Genomic DNA, 27,159 nt, shown 5'->3' on the forward strand with positions numbered 1-27,159 from the left:
GGAGGGGTATGTGGTGGGGACTTGATTATGGGGGGAATCTAGTAACCACAGTGTTGCTCATGTAATTATGTATTAATGATACCAAAATTTAAAAAAATATTAAAAGAAAAAAAGAACGGACCCATTGACCAATAGAACAAAATAGAGAGCCCAGATATAAACCCAAGCATATATGGCCATGGATACACAATAGGGAAATGACAATCTCTTCAACAACTGGTGTTGCCAAAACTGGACAGCTACATGCAAGAGAATGAAACTGGATTACTGTCTAACTCTACAAACAAAAGTAAACTCAGAAGAGATCAAACACCTGAACGTAAGTCATGAAACCATAAAACTTTTAGAGGAAAACACAGGAAAAAATCTCTTGAATAAAAACATGAGCAACTTTTTCCTGAACACATCTTCTCAGGCAAGTGAAACAAAATAAAAACTGAGTAAATGCGACTACATCATGCTAAAATGCTTTTGTACACCAAAGGACACCAGCAGAATAAAAAGGCATCCTACAGTATGGGAGAATATATTTGTAATGACATAACTAACAAGGGGTTAACATCCAAAATATATAAAGAACTCACATGCCTCAACACCCAAAAAGCAAACACCCATATTAAAAAATGGGTGGAGGAAATGAACTTCTGCAAAGAAGAAATTCAGATGGCCAAGAGGCACATGAAAAGATGCTCCACATTGCCAATTATCAGGGAAATGCAAATTAAACCCACAATGGGATATCACCTCACACCAGTTAGGATGGCCAACATATAACAGACTAGGAATAACAAATGCTGGTGAGGATGCAGAGAAAGGGGAACCCTCCTACACTGCTGGTGTGAATGTAAAATAGTTCAACCATTGTGGAAAGCCGTATGGAGGTTTCTCAAAAAACTCAAAATAGAAATACCATTTGACCCAGGAATTCCACTCATAGGAATTTACCCTAAGAATGCAGGAGTCTGGTTTCAAAAAGACATATGCACCCCTATGTTAATTGCAGCACTATTTACAATAGCCAAGAAATGGAAGTAACCTAAGTGTCCATCAGTAGATGAATGGATAAAGAAGATGTGGTGCATATACACAATGGAACATTATTCAGCCATATGAAGAAAACAAATCCTACCATTTGCAACAACATGGATGGAGTTAGAGGGTATTATGCCCCGTGAAATAAGTCAGGCAGTTAAGGACAAGTACCAAATTGTTTCACTCATCTATAGAGCTTCAGAGCAAGGCAAAAATTGAAGGAACAAAACAGCAGCAGACTCACAGAACCCAAGAATGGACCAACAGTTACCAAAGGGAAAGGGACTGGGGAGGGTGGGTGGGAAGGGAGGGATAAGGGGATTGAGGGGCATTATGATTAGCACACATAATGTAGGGGGGGCACGGGGTAGGCAGTATAGCACAGAGAAGACAAGTAATGTCTCTATAGCATCTTAGTATGCTGATGGACAGTGACTGTAATTGGGTATGTGATGACTACTTGATAATGGTGGGATTCTCATAACCACAATGTTGTTCATGTGATTGTATATTAATGATACCAAAATAAAATACAAAATAAAAAAAAATAATGAGATAAAAAAGATGTAGAAGCAGTATCAATCCAAGGTCAATGAATACCCCTAACATCCAGATTATAGTCTCTAAGAACCATTCCTCACTAAAAGGAACAAGGGTTCTTAGAAGAAATGGCTTTTTCCAGGTCTGTGTTTAGAAATGTAGGAGATGGGGTCTGGTATATCTTGTGTTAGAGAGAAAGGAAACTCTTTATCAACTAATGAAGATGATATCAAAAGGACATGGGTCAATGAGTCGGGACCACACATAGATAACTGAGCACCAAAATGAAAAATATGTGCAAGTATGTAAGATGCATGGAAAAGATTAAACCCACTAGTTCATAATGATACTAGAGGGACACAGAGAGAGAATGGAGGTGGGGAGAAAAGGAGGAGAGGGGGAAAGAGAGAGAGGGATAGGGGTATAAAAACTCATTAGACACCAATAGAAGTTCCTAGGGTAACAACTTATTACTCTTTAAATTGATAACTGAAGGAAAAGAATTAGGCATTTATTCTGCATTTTGGTATGAATGACACTTCAGAGAAATAAATCGTGGTAGATGAGGGAAAGTTATTTCTATAAAAGTATTCTAGTCAATAAATACACAAAGAATGACAGAAGTAGAAAATCACCTTTTGGTAGTCCCTAATGAAATGACTGAATGAGGCAAAATTCATCAATGGATAGTAAAGGTTGAGGAGGAACTTTATAATGGATAAGGTTGTCACAATCTGAACCCACTGCTCAATCTAAGCATTACTAAATGTATGTCTTCAGATGAGATGAACTACACAGGACCACCTTCAAATATGATTTGCAAAATAAAACTGGATCTGAATTGAATCAAGACTTTATAAATATAACCTCCAGTCTAGAAAAACAAGACAATAGAAAAAGTTAAGTGGCACCATTAGAAAGCAATCTTACAAGTGCAGAATGGAAGCAAATCTGCCATTTTTCAACAAGTCAATGGCATAAAAAAGGGGAGAATGTACTCTAAATGGAAAGGAACTTTAAAATGACTTAAGTGACATTATAACTAAGCACAATAAGTGGACATTTTTAGGATCATTCTTTGAACAAACTAACTGTGGAAACACTTTTTGTGGGGACAATCAAGGAAATTTGAGTATGGACTGGGTAGTAATTATTAAAGAATTATTATTAATTTTAAGTGCAACAATTATACTATGGTTATGTAAAAAATAAATTTTTGAGATGCATAATGAAGTGTTTAGGGTTGATATGATGATATTACATGAGATTTAAGAGAATGAACTTTATCTATCACCATTTTCTAGCTTAGCTTGGAAAGCTAGAAATTTAGCCCTCTGCTAAAAGTGAGCATTTTTGTGTATAAAAAGGGGTTGTGCTTTTTTTTTTTATTAAAGTATCACTGGTACACAATCTTATGTTGGTTTCAAATACACAACACAGTGGTTCAACATTTATCCATATGATCAATTCCTCACCCCCTCCAGTGCGGTCACTGTCCATCAACATAATAAGATGTTACAGAATCATTAACTGCATTTTCCGTGCTGTACTACCATCCCCATAACCAACATGTATTGTGATTGTGAATTACTGTGCACCTAAATTCCTTCCTCTCCCCTCCCTCCCCAAATGCCTCCCCTTTGGTAACCACCAGTCCCTTCTTGGTGTCTATGAGTCTACTGCTATTTTGTTTCTTCTGTTTTTATACCCCACAAATGAGTGAAATCTTTGGTATTTGTCTTTCTCTGCCTGACTTATTTCACAGAGCATAATACCCTCTAGATCCATCCATGTTATTGGAAATGACAGGATTTCTTTTATTTTATGGCTGAATAATATTCCATTGTGTATATGTACCACATCTTTATCCATTCATCTATTGATGGACAGTTAGGTTGCTTCCATATCTTGGCTATTGCAAATAGTGCAGCAATAAACATAGGGGTGCATGTTTTTTTGAATCAGGGACCTTGTTTTCTTCAGGTAAATTCCTAGGAGTGGAATTCCTGGGTCAAATGACATTTCTATTTTCAGTTTTTTGAGGAACCTCCATATTGCTTTCAACAACGGTTGCACCAATTTACATTCCCACCAACAGTATATATAGGAGGGTTCGCATATATCTTCATCCTCACCAACATTTGTTATTTCTTATCTTTTGGACAGTGGCCACTAAAGGTGAGCATTTTTACTGACTTATCTCTGGTAAAGTTGCTTAAAAACTTAGGAAATAACTTGATTGGTACATTTATACATCAAACAATGTTATTTAGGGATATGACCATAATATGCTGCATTGAACCTAGGTGTAACCATAAAGAATGTGTAAGAAATAAATAGACACTTTTTCATGAAGGAGAACCATCTATATATGGCATACAATACCTGGCACATAGCAACCACTCAATAAATGGTGTCTACAAAACAAGATGTGAAGGAATGGTTTTTTGTTGTTTCACTTTTTAGCTTATTTATTTATTTAATTTGCTTTTGGTATCATTAATATACACTTACATGAACAACATTGTCATTACTAGATTCCTCCCATTATCAAGTTCCCACCACATACCCCATTATAGTCACTGTCCATCAGCATAGTAAGATGCTATAGAATCACTAGTTGTCTTCTCTGTGCTATACTGCCTTCCTCATGCCCCCACTCCACACTTTGGACTGGAAAGCTGGACAATGGTCTGAGAGCACTATCTCTGCAGCCAGATTACTTGGGTTTAAAGCACACTAGCTATGTGACCTCATACAAGTTAGTTAACCTCTCTGGGCTACAGTGTCCTCAGCTAATAAACTAGGTACAATAATAGTAAGAATAACTACCCACAGGATTATTATACAAATAAAAAGCAGGGCCTGACATGCAGTAAGTAATATGTTAAGTACTACTATTACTATTACTTATTATTAATTGTGTTATTATTATTACTATTTTTGTAGGTAGGCCCTTATTAAACGAACTAGCAGTTTTAGCTTCACAAACTAACCTGAATATTAACTTTTCAGAAGAAATGGAAAGAGAGTTTATAAAACTTTCCTAATGAATCAGATTTTAGGGAGTTATGCTTAAAATAAACAGTTGCTATTTATCTATAGTATGCTGTAACCCACAGAAATAGAGTCTTAGAACTTAGAAATCTGTATATTAATGAAGTGGTTTTTTAATTAAACAATTTAAAATTATTTCCCACATATTAGAAAAATGAATAAATGTTAGTTTTTTTCTTTAATATAGAAAAAAAGACATAATTATCGATTACAATTTGTTCATTAAAATAGGATCACTGACAAATATAGGTGATTAATAAGTAAAAGGTTCATACTTCAAATATAAGGAAAATTTCTACTTACATTAACTTAATAATTTGTTTAGCAACTGAATGACCTGTTGCATCAAGTAATTTGTATAAAGAATAGTAGTCTTTGAGTTCATCAGAAAATTCACCATCAAATAGGACACAGACACATTTTCAAATAATTAAAGATAGTATAAAAATATACCAATTATTCATATTCAGTAAACCTTATACATAATATTAATTTTTAAAAAGCCAAGGTCCCATATATTCTGATTCCTTCCTCCTCATCTCCAAGGCTTATTTGTGCAAGTGGACATACCATCTGACTTAACTAGTACCCTGAGTGGCTTCCTGTCACCAACTCTTTTCTCAACTCTCTACTAAAAGGAGGAAAGGGCAGGAGCTTGGTGGGTACAACTACACATTTACGAATCCTGTGCTTGTCACCATATCTGTAATATGTTCTGGCAGTTAAATTATTAATAAAGAACAATTTGTTGTTTATGTTCTGTCTCACTATTTCTGGAAAGGGAAAATAAAGTTTTGTTTTTTTCAATGTAAGTTGTAATTCTTCACCAACTTAATTTTCAAAATAAATACCCAATTATGCTGAATTATTACATTGTCTACAAAGATATATGCATCATGTATACATATAATGCATAGATGTATAAACTATATGTTATGCCATATACAAAAGAAATGAAATTAACTTTAACTTTGTAACTTACTGGATTCTCTTTCCTCTTTATTAATTTGAATTCTTAAAGCTCAGCAGTTTTAGTTTTCCATTATTTATAAGTTCCTTGATAAGAAGACACCAAATCCATGTTTTTGGCACACCACAGAATCTGGTGTGGCCATTTGCACAAAATAAACAGAATTTGTTTATTCATCACCTGACTGCTATTCAGTGACAGCAGCTACAGGAGATCCTTCAAACAAATAGTTCCCACTGAAGAAATGAAGCTCATGGAGTTCCTTGCATCTCCTTTGCACAATGACCCCATTATGGCAGGTGCTATGTTAGGCCAGCCACACCACTACTCTTCTCCATCAGCCAACATCATCTCCAGCTCATTCCTAGAACAAATTTCAGCATTCTCAAGGGATCATTTATTTACAAGCCTATGTTAAACTGCTATTAATTTATCTTCATTTCCTAAAATATAAATCTGATATTCTTCCTCTCTCCAAAAGTCTTCTATGGCTCTCATTTCCTAAAGGACAATTTCAAATACTTTAGCTTAACATTTTTGCATCTCCAGTAGTGGGTAGAAATTGATAATTTTGGCCTTATCAATCAATGCCCAGCTGCGCAGATTATGTCCTGGTAGTTCCATTAAATCTTGCAGATCCACCTGAGCTAGAAATGAGCGCTTTACTTTATACTGCTATTCTGGCACTTATTATTGCCTTAACTATATTTGTTTCAAACTGTATATAGATTTCAGTGTGAACTGTAGCACATAAGAGGGGTAGAGATAAGAAGTTTTTAGATTAATAGTTACTGAGTATCATGTGCTAGGTGCTGTGCTTTATAAGCATCATGTCACTGAAAACTTATAACAACCTACTTAAGCAGATTATTATTACTGTCTCCATACTGCAGTGAGGATAGCAAGACTTAAGGAAGTTAAATAACTTGCCCAAGGCCTTGTAGCAAGTAAGCACAGAACCCAGACTGAAAACACAGGTCATTCTGCTAGTGCGTAACATAGTCAATGGCATATAATGCAACACAATTTTAGTGTGAAAGTAATACTACAAATTTTATTCTTATTTTAGGGAAACTGAGGCTTGGAAAGGTACAGTAGCTTGCCCAAGGTCACAGAGTCAGGAAGTACAAGAGATCAAAAAAAGGGAATAATCAGAAAGCAAAAAAAGAGTTCTTATAAATTAAAAATAGGGTAGCTAAATGAAAATTCAATTAGTTTATCTTCAATGGAAGGAAAAATTAAGAATATCTTCCAACAAGTAAAACAAAAAGATGAGAAATAGAAAATAGAAGAGATCAGAAATCAATCCTAGAGATTCAATTTCGACTAAGGAGATTTAGAATATGGGAACAGAGAAAAGGGAAGGGAGGAAATTTTCAAAGAAATAATATATGACACAGAATGTAAGCAGTCCACCAAAATCCATTTCCCTCTTCTTCCTGGGTGCTAGATTACATTTCTCAGATTCCCTTAAGTGACTAAGTGCTCTCAAATTGAATGTAAATGAGAGTAATAGGAGCCATTTCCAGGCCTGGCTTATAAATTCTCCCACGTGTTTTCACTTTCCTGTGGAGTGAAATGGCAATGAACAAAATGATCTTAGGAATCACATGATAAAGAGGCAGAACCCTCTTGCTGCCCTAGAACATCTGCTCTGCACAATTACATGAAAAATAAACTTATATTATGGTGGAGCCACTCCATTTTGGGGTCTATTTGTTATAAAGTTTAAAGTTTGTTAAAAGTTTAGCCTACTCTAACACGATACATATGTATTTCCCTTCCAGAATTGAAAGACATAATTCTCCAGTAAAAACAATATTTCATACTAAAAAACAAAATAATTACTGTACACTACTTTGTTCAACAATGAATAATGAATAATAATTACATAGTGACAATAATTTAAGTGTGATTTTTAATAAAATTTAAAATTGTGATAAAGTATATTGGGAGGATAAGGGGAAGCAAAATGGAGTAATGGTGGTGGTGAAAAATACTAAATTATTATCTAGCCTATGAGAAAGTCAAAAGATAGTTTTAAAAATTGATAAATAAAAAAAATTGGAATAAACTCATTATTTGAAATATAAAAGTGAATACCAGTCTTTGGGCAATGGGACTGGGAAATGGAGAAAGAGAAAGCAAGAGCTGCTGTTTGTAGATATCTAATATTTAAATTATGTGTTATGAATTACTTTGATATAATTAAATGTTTAAAAATGTCTGAGAGTAATTGGGAATTGAATACAGATGAGATGGATAAGAAATGAAACAGTATGCTAGGTTTGAGGTGGTGGAGTAGAAAGATAGGGAAAAAGGAAGAAAATAGTCTGCTGTCCCCCGGCCAGATCTCCAGTTTTCAGCCTTACAGTAATCTCATAATGCCCAGAAACGTTTGTAAGTGTAGATAGATAGATAGATAGATAGACAGATAGATAGATAGATAGATAGATAGATAGATAGATAGATAGATAGATAGATAGATAGATAGATAGATAGATAGATAAAAAAGTCAGGGATTCTGTTATTTGACAAGATATTAGTTTCCTGGCTCTGCTAAGGTCCTCTATACACACTGTAACACTCTGTCCCACATGGAAGCATGTCACCTTGGCAGACGCTAGCCTTTGGAAGAAGTGTTTGTGTTTGTGTGTGTGCGATGAGTGTTAGGGGTTACAGATTTCAGTCTCATGCAAACGGGAACAGGGTAACTGGGCAGCTAAGGAAAGGGCAGTTTGGGAAGCACAGCAGTAACTTAATAGGAAGAGACAAACATTACAGAAAAGTGGAGGAAGAGAAGCAATAGATGGAAGGAACTTTACTTAGAAACATAAAGATGCAAAGAAAGGACAGTGCTGTGGCCTAAGTAATCATGGAGATGTACATTTGGAGGGCTGGCCTTAATCATGGCAAATACCTTTACAGTTGACCCTTGAGCACATGGGTTTAAAATGCATGGGTCCACTTATATGCAGATTTTTAATAAATACATTGGAAAATCTTTTGGAGATTTGCAACTATTTGAAAAACATTTTTCCCCTAGCTTCTTTATTGTAAGAATACAATAATATGCAGCACATATATACAGAAATAATACAGCATATAATACAGATAGCATACAAAATATGTTATTAGACTATGTTATTATGTTATTGGTAAGGCTTCCAGTCAACAGTAGGCTATCAGTAGTTCAGTTTGGAAGGAGTCAAAAGTTATTCTCAGATTTTTGACTGCATAGGGAATTGGTGTCTCTAAGCCATGTGTTGTTCAAGGGTCAACTAGTGTGGTTTCAGAATAGAACCCATCATATCTCAAATGAGGCCAATGCTATGCATTTTTTAATTACTGAACTCAAACCTACTTTAAAGGAAACCATGTACCTACCCTTTGAGGAGCATAAACAGGATATGAGGATGAGCACTAATGTACTCCACAGTAGGACTGCAAGTGCCTATCTGTCTTCTCAGGATGTTGTTAAATATCTGGGTCACATCTTTTTTTCCCTGTTAAAGAAACAAGCAACTATTAAATTGTACACTTGAAATGGGTGAATTGTATGGCATGTGAAATACATCTCAAAACCTGTTTATATACATACATACAAACAGAAATAACATTGTCCTTTAATGTATGTGAAAACATTAATTTACTCTTTTCATGTATTTTTTTTTTTTTTTTTTTTTTTTTTTAAGAGGATCAAGTAAAATTTTATTGAAGATAATATGAGAATTCACCAAGATACAAAATCAAGAAATCAACATATAAACCTCAAAAGCTTCCCTATATACCATGGGTAATTATGACTTTTAAAATGGAAGAAAGATCCCATTTACAACATCAGCAAAAAATACATAAACTCTTCTGAAGGACTCTAAGAAGATATGAATACATGAGCTGAGATACCATATCTAAATTGTTGTAAAGATGTAAGTTCTCCTCAAATTTATCTATAAATGTAATGCAATCTTATTCAAATCCCATAATTTTTTTTTTTTTTTTTTTTTTTTTTAAATGCAGAATAGCATTTATTCATTTCTGGTGTTAACCACATCCAGAAGTTCTGTATTTAACAGTATTGAGTTAACAGTATTAATATTGAATCTGCACCAAAACGCATTAATGATTGAGCGCCAGAGTATTTTATACATTCTCTTTCAAGTCTTACGTAATTTTAAAAAGCTACAACATAATTTTTTTTTTTTTTTTTTTTTTTTTTTTTTGAGAGGGCATCTCTCATATTTATTGATCAAATGGTTGTTAACAACAATAAAATTCAGTATAGGGGGGTCAATGCTCAATGTACAATCATTAATCCATCTCAAGCCTAATTCTCGTCAGTCTCCAATCTTCTGAAGCATAACGAACAAGTTCTTACATGGTGAACGAATTCTTACAGAGTGAATAAATTCTTACATGGTGAACAGTACAAGGGCAGTCATCACAGAAACTTTCGGTTTTGATCATGCAATATGACCTATAAACCATCAGGTCAAATATGAATATTCATTTGATTTTTGTACTTGATTTATATGTTGATCCCACATTTCTCCTATTATTATTATTATTTTTATTTTTAATAAAATGCTGAAGTGGTAGGTAGATGCAAGATAAAGGTAGAAAACATAGTTTAGTGCTGTAAGAAGGCAAATGTAGATGATCAGATGATCAGGTGTGTGCCTATGGACTAAGTATTAATCCAGGCTAGACAAGGGCAGCAAGACATCCACGGATGCAGAAGATTTCTCTCAAAGCAGGGGGGGTGAGGTTCTGAGCCTCACCTCTGTTGATCCCCAAATTCTCACCTGATGGCCCCCCTGCGACTGTGCCTGTCTTAGGTTGTTCCTCCCTTGAGGAATCTTACCCGTCTCTGGCTAACCAGTCATCTACCGGGGCCATACAGGGAAATGTAAAGTTGGTAAGTGAGAGAGAAGCCATATTGTTTGCAAAGGTTAGCTTTTTACTTCTTTGCAGATTTATGCCCTGTGGCTTCTATGCCCAGCACTTGTCTCGAGGTATCTTTACCACCTGGAGGAATTATGATACTCGGTAAATTCGATATGAGGCACGAATTCTATTTAAAGTTTGTAATTAGGAAGGAAGAAGAAAAGCTATAGATGTAGCATATGAAGGAAACTTGGGAGGATTGATTATTTCTTTGACATATCTTCTTGTATAGTACCTTAAGTATGTATAGGTTTTAAACTACTAACTAATTTGCACACACATATTGACATAATAGGAATACGGTGACATAAACAAAGCAAATCTATAATTACCAGCCATCTCCAGTGAAGCCAAGAAAACCATTTAGGCACCCTAGGCATTTGTGAAAATTTATCTATGATATGATGGATATTTTCCAACTGTACTTGAACCATCAGACAAATTAAAGCAGCCCATTTCTGGGATCTGTTCACATCCCATATGTTCTTTTAACCATAGATAGTCTATAGTCATGAGATTTTGGGGTGCTACAACTTGCACCCCTCCCAACTCCTGGTTGAGTTCCAACAGTACAGATCCAGTCAAATTCGTTGTCTCACTGTATGCACATGCCAGCCTAGACATCTCCCTCCTCCTTCTCATGGCAAGTCCAGGAGATGGTGGGCTGGATGCAGCCACAACCGCAGCATCGTCCGGATCCCTGTGGAGGCTTTTTGATGATCATCCCCCGGCACGAGTCCTCCAGAGAGTGCTGATGCCGGAAGCTCCTCCTCATATCGTATCTTAGTTCATTTTCTGGGTATCCAAGCTAGGCCTTGATCTTCTGCGTAGAAACAAACAGACCCTTTGCCCACACTTTGACATGCCCTCTATACCACTGTGCAGAACTCATTGGAGGTCAGCACACAGGAACTGCTTTTTTTTTTTTTTTTAATTAAGAGAAAGGAATATTATCAGAAAAGAGTACCTCCATAGCTGATCATCTGACACCCTTTAAGTGATCAACATTAAGGATATTTAAAGCATGCGTTGATCTTTGATTTACCAATAGTTTTATCCTGTTAAGGAGTAATCCCCCTTTTCTTTCTTTCTTTCTTTTTTTTTTTTTAAATTTTTAATCTACACTTACCTGAAGAATACTATGTTTACTATGCTCTCCCCTATATCAGGTCCCCCCTAACAACCACATTACGGTTACTGTCCATCAGCTTAGCAAAATGTTGTAGAGTCACTACTTGTCCTCTCTGTGTTGTGCAGCCCACCCTCCCCTTTCTCCCTCCCCCCCATGCATGCTAATCTTAATACCCCCCTTCTTCTTCCCCCCCCTTATCCCTCCCTGCCCACCCATCCTCCCCAGTTCCTTTCCCTTTGGTACCTGTTAGTCCATTTTTGGGTTCTGTAATTCTGCTGCTGTTTTGTTCCTTCAGTTTTTCCTTTGTTCCTATACTCCTCAGATGAGTGAAATCATTTGGTATTTCTCTTTCTCTGCTTGGCTTATTTCACTGAGCATAATACTCTCCAGCTCCATCCATGTTGCTGCAAATGGTTGGATTTTTCCACTTCTTATGGCTGAGTAGTATTCCATTGTGTATATGTACCACATCTTCTTTATCCATTCATCTACAGATGGACATTTAGGTTGCTTCCAATTCTTGGCTATTGTAAATAGTGCTGCGATAAACATAGGAGTGCATCTGTCTTTCTCAAACTTGATTGCTGCGTTCTTAGGGTAAATTCCTAGGAGTGGAATTCCTGGGTCAAATGGTAGGTCTGTTTTGAGCATTTTGATGCACCTCCATACTGCTTTCCACAATGGTTGAACTAATTTACATTCCCACCAGCAGTGTAGGAGGGTTCCCTTTTCTCCACAGCCTCGCCAACATTTGTTGTTGTTTGTCTTTTGGATGGCAGCTATCCTTACTGGTGTGAGGTGATACCTCATTGTAGTTTTAATTTGCATTTCTCTGATAATTAGCGATGTGGAGCATCTTTTCATGTGTCTCTTGGCCATCTGTATTTCTTTTTTGGAGAACTGTCTGTTCAGTTCCTCTGCCCATTTTTTAATTGGGTTATTTGTTTTTTGTTTGTTGAGGCGTGTGAGCTCTTTATATATTCTGGACGTCAAGCCTTTATCAGATCTGTCATTTTCAAATATATTCTCCCATACTGTAGGGTTCCTTTTTGTTCTATTGATGGTGTCTTTCGCTGTACAGAAGCTTTTCAGCTTAATGTAGTCCCACTTGCTCATTTTTGCTGTTGTTTTCCTTGCCCGGGGAGATATGTTCAAGAAGAGATCACTCATGTTTATGTCTAAGAGGTTTTTGCCTATGTTTTTTTCCAAGAGTTTAATGGTTTCGTGACTTACATTCAGGTCTTTGATCCATTTTGAGTTTACCTTTGTATATGGGGTTAGACAATGGTCCAGTTTCATTCTCCTACATGTAGCTGTCCAGTTTTGCCAGCACCATCTGTTGAAGAGACTGTCATTTTGCCATTGTATGTCCATGGCTCCTTTATCAAATATTAATTGACCATATATGTTTGGGTTAATTTCTGGGGTCTCTAATCTGTTCCACTGGTCTGTGGCTCTGTTCTTGTGCCAGTACCAAATTGTCTTGATTACTATGGCTTTGTAGTAGAGCTTGAAGTTGGGGAGTGAGATCCCCCCTACTTTATTCTTCTTTTTCAGGATTGCTTTGGCTATTCGGGGTCTTTGGTGTTTCCATATGAATTTTTGAATTATTTGTTCCAATTCATTGAAGAATGTTGCTGGTAATTTGAGAGGGATTGCATCAAATTTGTATATTGCTTTCGGCAGGATGGCCATTTTGACGATATTAATTCTTCCTAGCCATGAGCATGGGATGAGTTTCCATTTATTAGTGTCCCCTTTAATTTCTCTTAAGAGTGACTTGTAGTTTTCAGAGTATAAGTCTTTCACTTCCTTGGTTAGGTTTATTCCTAGGTATTTTATTCTTTTTGATGCAATGGTGAATGGAATTGTTTTCCTGATTTCTCTTTCTATTGATTCGTTGTTAGTGTATAGGAAAGCTACAGATTTCTGTGTGTTGATTTTGTATCCTGCAACTTTGCTGTATTCCGATATCAGTTCTAGTAGTTTTGGAGTGGAGTCTTTAGGGTTTTTTATGTACAGTATCATATCATCTGCAAATAGTGACAGTTTAACTTCTTCTTTACCAATCTGGATTCCTTGTATTTCTTTGTTTTGTCTGATTGCCGTGGCTAGGACCTCCAGTACTATGTTAAATAACAGTGGGGAGAGTGGGCATCCCTGTCTGGTTCCCGATCTCAGTGGAAATGCTTTCAGCTTCTCGCTGTTCAGTATAATGCTGGCTGTGGGTTTATCATATATGGCCTTTATTATGTTGAGGTACTTGCGCTCTATTCCCATTTTGCTGAGAGTTTTTATCATGAATGGATGTTGAATTTTGTCAAATGCTTTTTCAGCATCTATGGAGATGATCATGTGGTTTTTGTCTTTCTTTTTGTTGATGTGGTGGATGATGTTGATGGATTTTCGAATGTTGTACCATCCTTGCATCCCTGGGATGAACCCCACTTGGTCATGGTGTATGATCCTTTTGATATACTGTTGAATTCTGTTTGCTAATATTTTATTGAGTATTTTTGCATCTACGTTCATCAGGGATATTGGTCTGTAATTTTCTTTTTTGGTGGGGTCTTTGCCTGGTTTTGGTATTAGGGTGATGTTGGCTTCATAGAATGAGTTTGGGAGTATTCCCTCTTCTTCTATTTTGTGGAACACTTTAAGGAGAATGGGTATTATGTCTTCTCTGTGTGTCTGATAAAATTCCGAGGTAAATCCGTCCGGCCCCGGGGTTTTGTTCTTGGGTAGTTTTTTGATTACTGTTTCAATTTCTTTGCTTGTAATTGGTTTGTTTAACTTTTGTGTTTCTTCCTTGGTCAGTCTTGGGAGGTTGTATTTTTCTAGGAAGTTGTCCATTTCTTCTAGGTTTTCCAGCTTGTTGGCATATAGGTTTTCATAGTAGTCTTTAATAATTCTTTGTATTTCTGTGGAGTCTGTCGTGATTTTTCCATTCTCATTTCTGATTATGTTGATTTGTGTTGACTCTCTTTTTCTCTTAATAAGTTGGGCTAGAGGCTTATCTATTTTGTTTATTTTCTCAAAGAACCAGCTCTTGGTTTCGTTGATTTTTGCTATTGTTTTATTCTTCTCAATTTTGTTTATTTCTTCTCTGATCTTTATTATGTCCCTCCTTCTGCTGACTTTAGGCCTCATTTGTTCTTCTTTTTCCAGTTTTAATAATTGTGATGTTAGACTATTCATTTGGGATTGTTCTTCCTTCTTCAAGTGTGCCTGGATTGCTATATACTTTCCTCTTAAGACTGCTTTCGCTGCATCCCACAGAAGTTGGGGCTTAGTGTTGTTGTTGTCATTTGTTTCTATATATTCCTTGATCTCTATTTTGATTTGTTCATTGATCCATTGATTATTTAGTAGCATGTTGTTAAGCCTCCATGTGTTTGTGAGCCTTTTTGTTTTCTTTGTAGAATTTATTTCTACTTTCATACCTTTGTGGTCTGAAAAATTGGTTGGTAGAATTTCAATATTGTGGAATTTACTGAGGCTCTTTTTGTGAGCTAGTATGTGGTCTATTCTAGAGAATGTTCCATGTGCACTTGAGAAGAATGTATATCCTGTTGCTTTTGGATGTAAAGTTCTATAGATGTCTATTAGGTCCATCTGTTCTAGTGTGTTGTTCAGTGCCTGTGTGTCTTTACTTATTTTCTGCCCGGTGGATCTATCCTTTGGGGTGAGTGGTGTGTTGAAGTCTCCTACAATGAATGCATTGCAGTCTATTTCCCTCTTTAGTTCTGTTAGTATTTGCTTCACATATGCTGGTGCTCCTGTATTGGGTGCATATATATTTAGAATGGTTATATCCTCTTGTTGGACTAAGCCCTTTATCATTATGTAGTGGCCTTCTTTATCTCTTGTTACTTTCTTTGTTTTGAAGTCTATTTTGTCTGATATTAGTACTGCAACCCCTGCTTTCTTCTCACTGTTGTTTGCCTGAAATATGTTTTTCCATCCCTTGACTTTTAGTCTATGCTTATCTTTGGGTTTAAGGTGAGTTTCTTGTAAGCAGCATATAGATGGGTCTTGCTTTTTTATCCATTCTATTACTCTATGTCTTTTGATTGGTGCATTAAGTCCATTTACATTTAGGGTGACTATTGAAAGATATGTACTTATTGCCATTGCAGGCTTTAGATTCGTGGTTACCAAAGGTTCAAGGTTAGCTTCTTTAGTATCTTACTGCCTAACTTAGCTTGCTTATTGAGCTGTTATATACACTGTCTGGAGAGTCTTTTCTTCTCTCCCTTCTTATTCCTCCTCCTCCCTTCTTCATATGTTGTGTGTTTTGTTCTGTGCTCTTTTTAGGGGTGCTCCCATCTAGAGCAGTCCCTGTAGGATGCCCTGTAGAGGTGGTTTGTGGGAAGCAAATTCCCTCAGCTTTTGCTTGTCTGGGAATTGTTTGATCCCACCATCATATTTAAATGATAGTCGTGCTGGATACAGTATCCTTGGTTCAAGGCCCTTCTGTTTCATTGCATTAAGTATATCATGCCATTCTCTTCTGGCCTGTAGGGTTTCTGTTGAGAAGTCTGATGTTAGCCTGATTGGTTTTCCTTTATAGGTGACCTTTTTCTCTCTAGCTGCCTTTAAAACTCTTTCCTTGTCCTTGATCCTTGCCATTTTAATTATTATGTGTCTTGGTGTTGTCCTCCTTGGATCCTTTCTGTTGGGGGTTCTGTATAATTCCATGGTCTGTTCGATTATTTCCTCCCCCAGTTTGGGGAAGTTTTCAGCAATTATTTCTTCAAAGACACTTTCTATCCCTTTTCCTCTTTCTTCCTCTTCTGGTATCCCTATAATACGAATGTTTTTCCTTTTGTATTGGTCACATATTTCTCTTAGTGTTGTTTCATTCCTGGAGATCCTTTTATCTCTCTCTATGTCAGCTTCTATACGTTCCTGTTCTCTGGCTTCTATTCCTTCAATGGCCTCTTGCATCTTATCCATTCTGCTTATAAATCCTTCCAGGGATTGTTTCACTTCTGTGATCTCTTTCCTGACATCTGTGATCTCCTTCCGGACTTCATCCCACTGCTCTTGCATTTTTCTCTGCATCTCATCCCACTGCTCTTGCATTTTTCTCTGCATCTCATCCCATTGCTCTTGCATTTTTTTCTGCATCTCTGTCAGCATGTTCATGATTTTTATTTTGAATTCTTTTTCAGGAGGACTAGTTAGGTCTGTCTCCTTCTCAGGTGTTGTCTCTGTGATCTTTGTCTGCCTGTAGTTTTGCCTTTTCATGGTGATAGAGATAGTCTGCAGAGCTGGTACAAGTGACCGCTGGAAGAGCTTCCCTTCTTGTTGGTTTGTAGCCTTTTCCTGGGAGAATAGCGACCTCTAGTGGCTTGTGCTGGGCAGCTGTGCGCAGACAGGGCTTCTGCTTCCTGCCCAGTTGCTTTGGGGTTTATCTCCACTGTTGCTGTGGGCTTGGCCTGGCTGGGGCTGTTCCTCCAAAATGGTGGAGCCCCGTTAGAGGGGGAGCAGCCAGGAGACTATTTATCTCCGTAAGGGGCCTCTGTGCTCCCTGCTGCCCAGGGGGTTAGAGTGCCCAGAGATCCCCAGATTCCCTGCTTCTGGTCTAAGTGACCTGTCCTGCCCCTTTAAGATTTCCAAAAAGCACTCTCCAAACCAAAACAACAACAGCAACAATGAGAGAGGGAACAGAAAGGAAAAAAAAAAAAGAAAAAACACGCGATTTTTTTTTTTTTCCTCAGGTGCCGGTCCCAGGCACCCGCGCACTGGTCCTGCTGCCCTGTCTCCCTAGCTTTCAAGGCTTCCAAAAAGCACCCACCCACCGGTCCCGCAGGGAAGGAACGCTCAATATTCTTTGTCCTCAGGCACTGGTCCCACGCACCCGCTCACCAGTCCTGCCGCCCTGCCTCCCTAGCACCGGGGTCCCTGTCCCTTCAAGGCTTCCAAAAAGCACTTGGCAAAAAGAGAGAAAAAAAAGGGGAAAAACGCGCGATTTCTTCCGTCCTCAGGTGCTGGTCTCAGGCACCCACCCACCGGTCCCACAGGGAAAAATGCAGGATATTCTTTGTCCTCAGGTGCCGGTCCCAGGCACCCGCTCACCAGTCCCGCCGCCCTGCCTCCCTAGCACCGGGGTCCCTGTCCCTTTTAGGCTTCCAAAAAGCACTCGCAGAAAAGAGAAAAAAAAAAGGGGGAAAAACGCGCGATTTCCTCTGTCCTCAAGTGCCGGTCTCAGGCACCCGCCCACCGGTCCCGCAGGGAAAAATGGGGGATATTCTTTGTCCTCAGGCGCCGGTCCCAGCCACCCGCTCACCAGTCCCGCCACCGTGCCTCCCTAGCACTGGGGTCCCCGTCCCTTCAAGGCTTCCAAAAAGCGCTTGCCAAAAAGAGAAAAAAAAAAAAAGGGGAAAAACGCGTGACCTCCTCCGTCCTCAGGCACCGGTCTCAGGCACCCGCCCCCAGGTCTCGCAGGGAGAAACGCGGGATATTCTTTGTCCTCCGGCGCTGTTCCCAGGCACCTCCTCACCGGTCCCGCCACCCTGCCTCCCCAGCAACGGGGGCCCGTCCCTCTAAGGCTTCCAAAAAGCGCTCGCCAAAAAAAAAACTGCTCCGGTTTCTCTCCACCCGCCGGGAGCCGGGGGGAGGGGCGCTCGGGTCCCGCCGGGCTGGGGCTTGTATCTTACCCCCTTCACAAGGCGCTGGGTTCTTGCAGGTGTGGATGTGGTCTGGATGTTGTCCTGTGTCCTGTGGTTTCTATTTTAGGAAGATTTTTCTTTGTTATATTTTCATAGCTCTATGTGTTTTTGGGAGGAGATTTCCACTGCTCTACTCACGCCGCCATCTTGGCTCCCGCGTTTCATGTATTTTTAGTCAGCTGTGCTTTCAAACACTCAAACACAGAGTCTACAAAATGGTTGCATCTCCTTCCCACAGGATTTGCACTCTGGGAAATATGAACAATTAAAGACTATTTCCCACAATAGTAGATGAAATGGCACAGAATAATAAAAAATAGTAGTGAATATGACATAATTGAATCCCTTATGTTTCTTTTACCTTTTAGCTTTATATGAGAAGCAAATTATGATTAACATTTTTAAATCTTTACAAATAAGGAGAGGAATATAGATGAAGAAAATACGGATTTTAGCATATGTAGGTTAGAATCAAATTCCTTTTTGTTTTTTTGTCCATTTATCCATTCCCCATCCACCCTGATGCATTTTAAAATAAATTTTCTATTAGGTGGATATATTTGACTTATGTGATAGTAAGAAATCATATCTACCCTAGGCAAATAGGACCACTCAGTTCCAGTAGCCTGAAGCAGACAAACTATAGTAAATCTTGGATAGAGCTTCTTAGAATCTTTATAAGACTTTCACTCTCACATACTCAAGTCTGCTTCTAGCCTGCTTCTCCAGTTGAAGCCCTGGACTGAACTGGAGTTGTTTACACAGAAAATAAGGACAAGAATGGAATGCCATTATCAGTTACTATGGCCCTGGTTTTGGCCTTCATCTTTCACCTAAACTATTAAAGAGTGTTCTCCAGTTATGCTTTCCATGTCACAGCTAAGCTGGAAAAGTGCATACGTAACTGCACTCTGTGTGTCCAAGGGAAGAAGGAAATTCAGGAACTTCACTGCCATCTTGGTCCAAAATGACAGTAATTTTTTAAATGATAAAATTCAATGCTGGCTCTACTACAAAGCCACAGTAATCGAGACAATTTGGTACTGGCACAAGAACAGACCCATAGACCAATGGAACAGACTAGAGAGCCCTGATATAAACCTAACCATATATGGTCAATTAACATATGATAAAGGAGCCATGGACATACAATGGGGAAATGACAGCCTCTTCAACAGCTGGTGTTGACAAAATTGGACAGCTACATGCAAGAGAAAGAAACTGGATTATTGTTTAATCCCATACATAAAAGTAAACAAGAAATGGATTAAAGACTTGAATGTAAGTCATGAAACCATAAAACTCTTAGAAGACAACATAGGCAAACATCTCCTGAATATAAACATGAGCAACTTCTTTCTGAACGCATTTCCTCAAGCAAGGAAACAAAAGCAAAAATTAACTCATGGGAGTACATCAAACTAAAAAGTTTATGTACAGCAAAGGACACCATCAACACAACAAAAAGGCATCCTACAGTATGGGAGAATATATTTGTAAATGACATATCCAACAAGGAGTTAACATTCAAGATATATAAAGAACTCACATGCCTCAACACCCAAAAAGCAAATAACCTGATTAACAAATGGAAAGAGGATATTAAGAGACAGTTCTCCAAAGAAGAAATTCAGATGGCCAACAGACACATGAAAAGATGCTCTACATCACTAATCATCAGGGAAATGCAAATTAAAACCACAATGAGATATCCCCTCACACCAGAAAGAATGGCCAGCATTGAAAAGACTAAGAACATCCTGGTGAGGATGCAGAGAAAGGGGAACCCTCCTACACTGCTGGTGGGAATGTAAGCTAGTTCAACCATTGTAGAAACCAATATGGAGGTTCCTCAAAAAACTAAAAATAGAAATACCATTTGACCCAGGAATCCCACTCTTTGGAATTTACCCAAAGAATACAAGTTCTCAGATTAAAAAAGACATATGCACCCCTATGTTTATCACAGCACTTTTTACAATAGCCAAGATATGGAAGCAACCTAAGTGTCCATCAGTAGATGAATGCATAAAGGAGATGTGGTACATATACACAATGGAATACTACACGGCCATAAGAAAGACACAAATCCTACGATTTGCAACAACATGGATGGAGCTGGAGGACATTATGCTCAGTGAAATAATCCAGGTGGAGAAAGACAAATGCCAAATGATTTCCCTCATTTGTGGAGTATAACAATGAAGCAAAACTGAAGGAACAAAAGAGCAGCAGACTCAGAGACTCTAAGAATGAACTAATCGTTACCAAAGGGGAGGGGTGTGGGAGGGTGGGTGGAGAGGGAGGGAGAAGGGGATTGAGGGGTATTATGTTTAGTACACATGGTGTGGGGGATAGAAAAAACACTATGCAAAATCCAAATCTTAATAGAAAATTAGGAGGTGAGCCTTCAATTTGAAAGGACTTTACAATCAGTTGCACTCATAAGTTTAAAATACTAAGAAATATTCCTAGTACCTGTATTTCACTTATGCCCATGATAAAGAACATATTTGTGGTATAAAAGTGGTATAGCTTTAAAAATAAATGAAATTTAAAATGAAAGAAGTCATCTGTTTTATTCAAACATTTCTAGACTCTACAGTAATACTGCAGAATATCAATCTTCTCTGAAATGTTGTAAGTGGGTGTTTTTCATACTTCCCAGTAAAATGCCACAGAACATTTCCATATGGCATTCCAGTGAACAGTAGAAATGAAGTACCACAGAACTCTACCAACTTTTACACAGAGGAAAACATTCTTCTAGTTCATTAGCAAATAAGTGCAAAGGCAAAGGAAGCCCCCTGTGGATAACAAAAGCAAGTTCTGCCACCAGAGATAGCTTCCCGAAACAGAGAAAAGGATCAGAATTTAAAGAATTAGAGAAAATTTAAACAGATACAAGATGATAAATGATGGTTTCTATAAAATATGTAACATTTGTAGATATTCATTCATCACAGTATATCTAATGTGTAAGGAGTAAAATCTTAACTATTTCAAAAACAGTCTTCAGCAACCCTCAGACAGCCAGGTCTCAAACTCTGAATTACAAGTGGCCAGAAAAGAAAAAAAAACCTCTAAAAACATCTTGATGATAATGAAGGAACATCTAGAAATGACCAAAAGTATTATAAATTAGCAATTAAATGTGAGGGCATATAATATAACTTGATCAGATATCAAAACTGAAGAGGTACTTGTGTTAGCTGGCAAATTCAAAGAGGTCAGCCCTGACATGAGATGCTCCACAGTTACTTGCAGAATGAATGTATGAAGTATTATCCAGAATCAAACAGGAGAAAAAGAGGGAAGAAAGAAGCAATGAACAGCAGTCACAAAAATTAAGCGTAACTGCTGACTTCTCAGACCACAATATGAAACTTCCAATAAATTAGAGAAAGAAAAAAAAGCCTACAAACACGTGGAGACTAAACAATGTGCTTCTAAATAATCAATGTATCAATGACCAAATTAAAACAGAATAAAGCAATACATGAAGATAAATGAAAACAAAAATACAACAGTCCAATTATTTATGGAATGCCACAAAAGCCAACCTAAGAGTGAAGTACCTAGCAATACAGGCCGACCTCAAGAAACAAGAACAATCCCAAATAAACAGTCTAAACTCACAATTAAAGAAACTAGAAAAAGAAGAAAAGAAAACCGAAGTTATAGAAGGAACAACATAATAAAGATCACAGCAGAAATAAATAAAATACAGAAGAATAAAACAATAGAAAAAATTAATGAAACTAAGAACTGGTTCTTTGAGAAAATAAATAAAATCGATAAATTCCTACCCAGAGTTATCAAGAACAAAAGAGAGAGTACACAAATAAATAAAATCAGGAACAAAGAAGTAGTAGTCACAATAGATACCACAGAAATACAAAGAATTATTAGAAAATACTATGACAAATTGTATGCCAACAAACTGGACAACTAGAAGAAAACAGCTTCCTAGAAAAATACAACCTTCCAAGATTGACCCAGTAAGAAATAGAAAATCTCAACAGACCAAATTACCAGGAATGAAATTGAACTGGCAATCAAAAAACTCCAATAAAAAAATCCCAGGACCTATTCTTCACAGCTGAATTCTACCAAACATTTGAAGAGTAGCTAATGCCTATCCATCTTAAGTATTTCAAAAATTAGAAGAGGAGGGAATACTTCCAAACTCATTCTATGAGGCCAGCATCACTATAATATAAAGATCAGGCAAAGACACCACAAAAAAAGAAAATTACAGACGAATATCCCTGATAAACATAGATGTGAAACTTCTCAACAAAATATTAGCAAACTGAATGAAAATATACATCAAAAGGATCATCCATCACGACCAAGCGGGATTTATTCCAGGGATGAAACAATGGTATAATATTCATAAATCAATCAATAGCAAATACTATATTAACAAAAAGGATAAAAGCCAGATGATTATCTCAACAGATGCTGAAAAAACATTTGACAAAATTCAACATCCATTCATGATAAAAACTCTCAACAAAATGGGCATAGAGGGTACATACCTCAATGTAATAAAGGCCATATATGACAAGCCCACAGCTAACATCATGCTTAATGGTGAAAAGCTGAAACTTTTCCTCTAAAATCAGGAACAAAACAAGGATGTCCACTCTCAGCACTTTTACTCACCATAGTGCTAGAGATCACAGCCACAGCAATTAGATAATGCAAAGAAATAAAAGGCATCCAAATTGGTAAGGAAGAAGTTAAACTGTCACTATTCACAGATGACATGATGTTATACATACACAACACTAAAGACTCCACCAAAAAACTTTTAGAACTAATGACTGAATTCAGCAAAGTTGCAGGATACAAAATTAATACACAGAAATCTGTTGCATTCCTATATACTAACAATGAACTAGCAGAAAGAGAAATCAAGAAAACAATTCTATTTATAATTGCAAAAAAAAGATTAAAATACTTAGAAATAAACCTAACCAAGGGGGTGAAAGACCTATACTCTGAAAACTATAATATGCTCATGAGAGAAATTAAAGAAGACACCAATAAGTGGAAATCTATCCCATGCTCATGGATAGGAAGAATTAATATCATCAAAATGACTATCCTGCCCAAAGATATTTACAGATTTCAATGTAATCTCTATCAGAATTCCAACAGCATTTTTCAATGAACTAGAACAAATAGTTCTAAAATTTACATGGAACCACAAAGGACCCGGAATAACCAAAGCAATCCTGAGAAAGAAGAGAAAAACTGAGGGCATTATGCTCTCTGACTTCAAGCTATACCACAAAGCTACAGTAATCCAAGCAATATGGTACTGGCACAAGAACAGACCCATAGATCAATGGAACAGAAGAGGGACCCCAGAAATAAACCCATGCATCTATGGTCAATTAGTATATGATAAAAGAGCCATGAATATTCGATGGGGAAAAGACAGCATCATCAATAACTGATGTTAGGAAAACTGGACAGCTTCATAAGAGAATGAAACTGGATTACTGCCTAACTCCATACACAAAAGTAAATTTGAAATGGATCAAAGAGCTGAATGTAAGACATAAAACCATAAAACTCTTAGGAGAAAAAAAAACATAAGCAGACATCTCTTAGACATAAACATGAGCAATTTTTTCTTAGACACATCTCCTTGGGCATGGGGAACAAAATAAAAAATGAACAGGTGGGACTATATCAAACTAAAAAGCTTCTGTACAGCAAAGAACACCATCAATAGAACAAAAAGGTATCCTACAGTATGGGAGAATATATTTGTAAATGACTCATCTGATAAGGGGTTAACACCTAAAATATATAAAGAACTCATATGACTCAACACCCAAAAATCAAATAACCTGATTAACAAATAACCAGGAGAAGAACCTGGACAAACATTTCTCCAGAGAAGAAATACAGATGGCCAATAGGCACAGGAAAAGATGTTCCACATTGTTAATCATCAGGGAAATGCAAATCAAAGCCAGAATGAGATATCACCTCACACCAGTCAGAATGGCCACTATACAAAAGATAAGAAATAACAAGTTTGACAAGGATGTAGAAAAAAGACAAACCTCCTACACTGTTGGTGATGGGAATGTACATTGGTGTAGCCACTGTGAAAAGCAGTATGGAAATTCCTCAAAAAACTAACAGAAAGATAGAAATACCATTTAACCCAGCAATTCCACTCCTAGGAATTTACCTGAAGAAAAAAAAAGATCTCTGATCTGAAAAGATATATGCACCCTTATATGACTGCTGCATTATTCACAATAGACAAGAAGGAACCTAAGTGTCTATCAGTAGATGAATGGATAAAGAAGATGTGTTACATATACACAATGGAATATTATTCAGCCATAAAAGAAACGAAATACTGCCATTTGCAACAACATGGATGGATCTAGAATTATGCTCAGTGAAATAAGCCAGGCAAAGACAGATAACCATATGATTTCACTTATTTGTGGAATATAAAAACAAAGCAAAACAGAAGGAACAAAACAACATTAGACTCATAGACATTGAGAAATGACTGGTGGTTACCAAGGTGGAGAGTTAGGGCGGGTAGGTGGGAAGGGTGAGGGGTATCAAGGGGCACAAAATTCTCAATCACAGTGTAGGTTAATCACAGGGATAGCAGTACAGCGTGGAGAAGACAATGGATCTGTAACATCTTCCTATGTTGACAGATAGTAGCTGTCCTTAGTGGGAGTGAGGATTTAATAATACGGGTAACTGCTGAACGACTGTGTTGTATACTTGAAACTAAAATAAGACTGTATATTATTTTTAAAAAAGGAAGTAACTGCTGATAAAGAGGACCCTTCACTGACAACAGAAGTGGGAAAAGGCAAATGAGAGAGTAAAAGAGGGAAGGGATTGGAAAAGAAGACACTGAACTTTAAAACTGCATCACTGACTTGTAAGCAAAAGATAAAGAATTCCCCAAATTTAACAACCAAATAAAAGGAGGGCTAGAGATCTGGATAGACATTCTCAGAAGAAGTAATATGGCAGCAAATAAACACATGAAAAGATGCTCAAATCATCAGTCATTAGGGGAAAAGCAAATGATACACAGTGATAAACCATCAACACTTACTGGAATGGCTAAAATTAAAAAATGAAAGCCAAAAGCAAACAAAAAAACCCTGAAACTACATAACAATCCTCCTAGGTATTTATTCAAATGAACTAAAAATCTAAATTCACACACCAAAAAAACTACATAAAATGGTCATAGAGCTTTCTTTTCATATGCAATTGCTGAAAGCTGGAAATTCTCCAAATATTTCTCAACTGTGGAATGGACAAATGATCTGTGGTACACTACGCAATGGAACAACACTCAGCAATAAAAAGGAACAAACTCCTGATACTTGGTAACAATAGGGCTGAATCTCAAATGCACTATAGTAAGTGAAAGAAGACAGACTTGCAAAGGCAAAAATACAGACACAGAAGATAGATTGGTGATTGCCAGAGGTTGGGGATGGGAAAAGGAGATGTTTACAAAGGCGTATGGGAGAATTTTGGGGGGTGATGGAGTTGTTCTATATCATAAAACTGTGTATCAAAGAGGGAGACTGTTGCTGCTTATAAATTATTTAATTAAAAAAAGAAACATAATTACATCCACTGAAGTCACAGACTCTTCTATTCTGCTCTGTATGTGTTGGCTTGGGGCTGTGAGGTGGGGAGAGATAAGGTAGGTAGGGCAAACGACTGTGCTGAATTTCAGTAGCAGAACTAGATGGGCAGAGCAGTCTCAGGAGCAGGGAGCTGTTCACTACATGGCTTAAAAGGACTCTTTTGAAAAAAAAAAAGGACTCTTTTGCAGGGGACTAACATTCAAACTAAGCTAATGTATAGATATTGAGAAAGTTTCAGAGAACTTGAGCACAGGCTAGCTCAAAATTAGCCGCTCTCAAATATTTTTAAGTAACAGGCATACCTCAGAGATATTGCAGGTTCAGTTCCAGGCCACTGCAATAAAGTGAATATTGCAGTAAAGCAAGTCAAATGAATAAATATAACAAAACAGGTATATTATGTAAATGATATATTATGTTATGTTATGCTAATATATAATGTAATAAAGCAAGTCAGCAAGTTGTAATCACTGATAATAGATCACTATAACAAATGTAATAATAATAATAATAATAATAATAAAGTTTGATATATTGCAAGAATTACTAAAATATGACATAGAGACACAAAGTAGACAAGTATTATTAGAAAAATAACACTAACAGACTTATTTAACACGGGGTTGCCACAACCTTCAATTTGTAAAAAACCTAGTATCTATGAAACAAAGTGAAGAGCAATAAAATGAGGTGTACGTGTATAATTAAGTTTACATATTACATGTATTCCACTGGGGAGCTCCCCCACACCCTGACCACTCCATCTCTTTACCTATCTTCTTCATTCTTCTTTCAGTCTTTCTCTGTAGGCTGGCTTCCTCTACATCTTTAGCCTACATGGTAGGAAACTTGGACAGTGATGCAGAAACTACATATAACATCTTTAGCTCCTGGGTAAAGACTGGGGTTCTATCTCAGTTCTAGGTCTAGAATCATGCAAAAATACTCAGGCCTGCTTTGGTCAGGTGTCAATACTAGGCCAATCAGTGTGTGCTGGGCAGGATGTCATGCTGCACAAAATTGTTGGTTCCACTGTCACATGGGTGGGGAGGGAGGGAGAATTCCCTGAAAGCAGAGCAGCTGGGCAGACAAAACATTTTTACACATGGCATTAGCAGTCTTTATCCTATG

The 27,159-nt window shown here is 37.3% G+C and overlaps 1 protein-coding gene across 14 annotated transcripts in view; it reads right to left on the minus strand.

Annotated features, from left to right (window-relative positions):
* CAB39L (calcium binding protein 39 like) overlaps window positions 1-27,159 on the minus strand; it is a 215,585-nt gene that overhangs the window by 143,813 nt on the left and 44,613 nt on the right. For all 14 annotated transcript variants that reach the window (XM_073212677.1, XM_073212675.1, XM_073212673.1 and 11 more), the window contains one exon: window positions 8,987-9,105. In XM_073212677.1, coding sequence (XP_073068778.1) covers window positions 8,987-9,105 — 119 coding nt within the window. The remainder of the gene's footprint in view (window positions 1-8,986; window positions 9,106-27,159) is intronic.

The sequence above is a fragment of the Manis javanica genome, chromosome 9 (genome assembly GCF_040802235.1).
Source record: "Manis javanica isolate MJ-LG chromosome 9, MJ_LKY, whole genome shotgun sequence".
Lineage (NCBI taxonomy): Eukaryota > Metazoa > Chordata > Mammalia > Pholidota > Manidae > Manis > Manis javanica.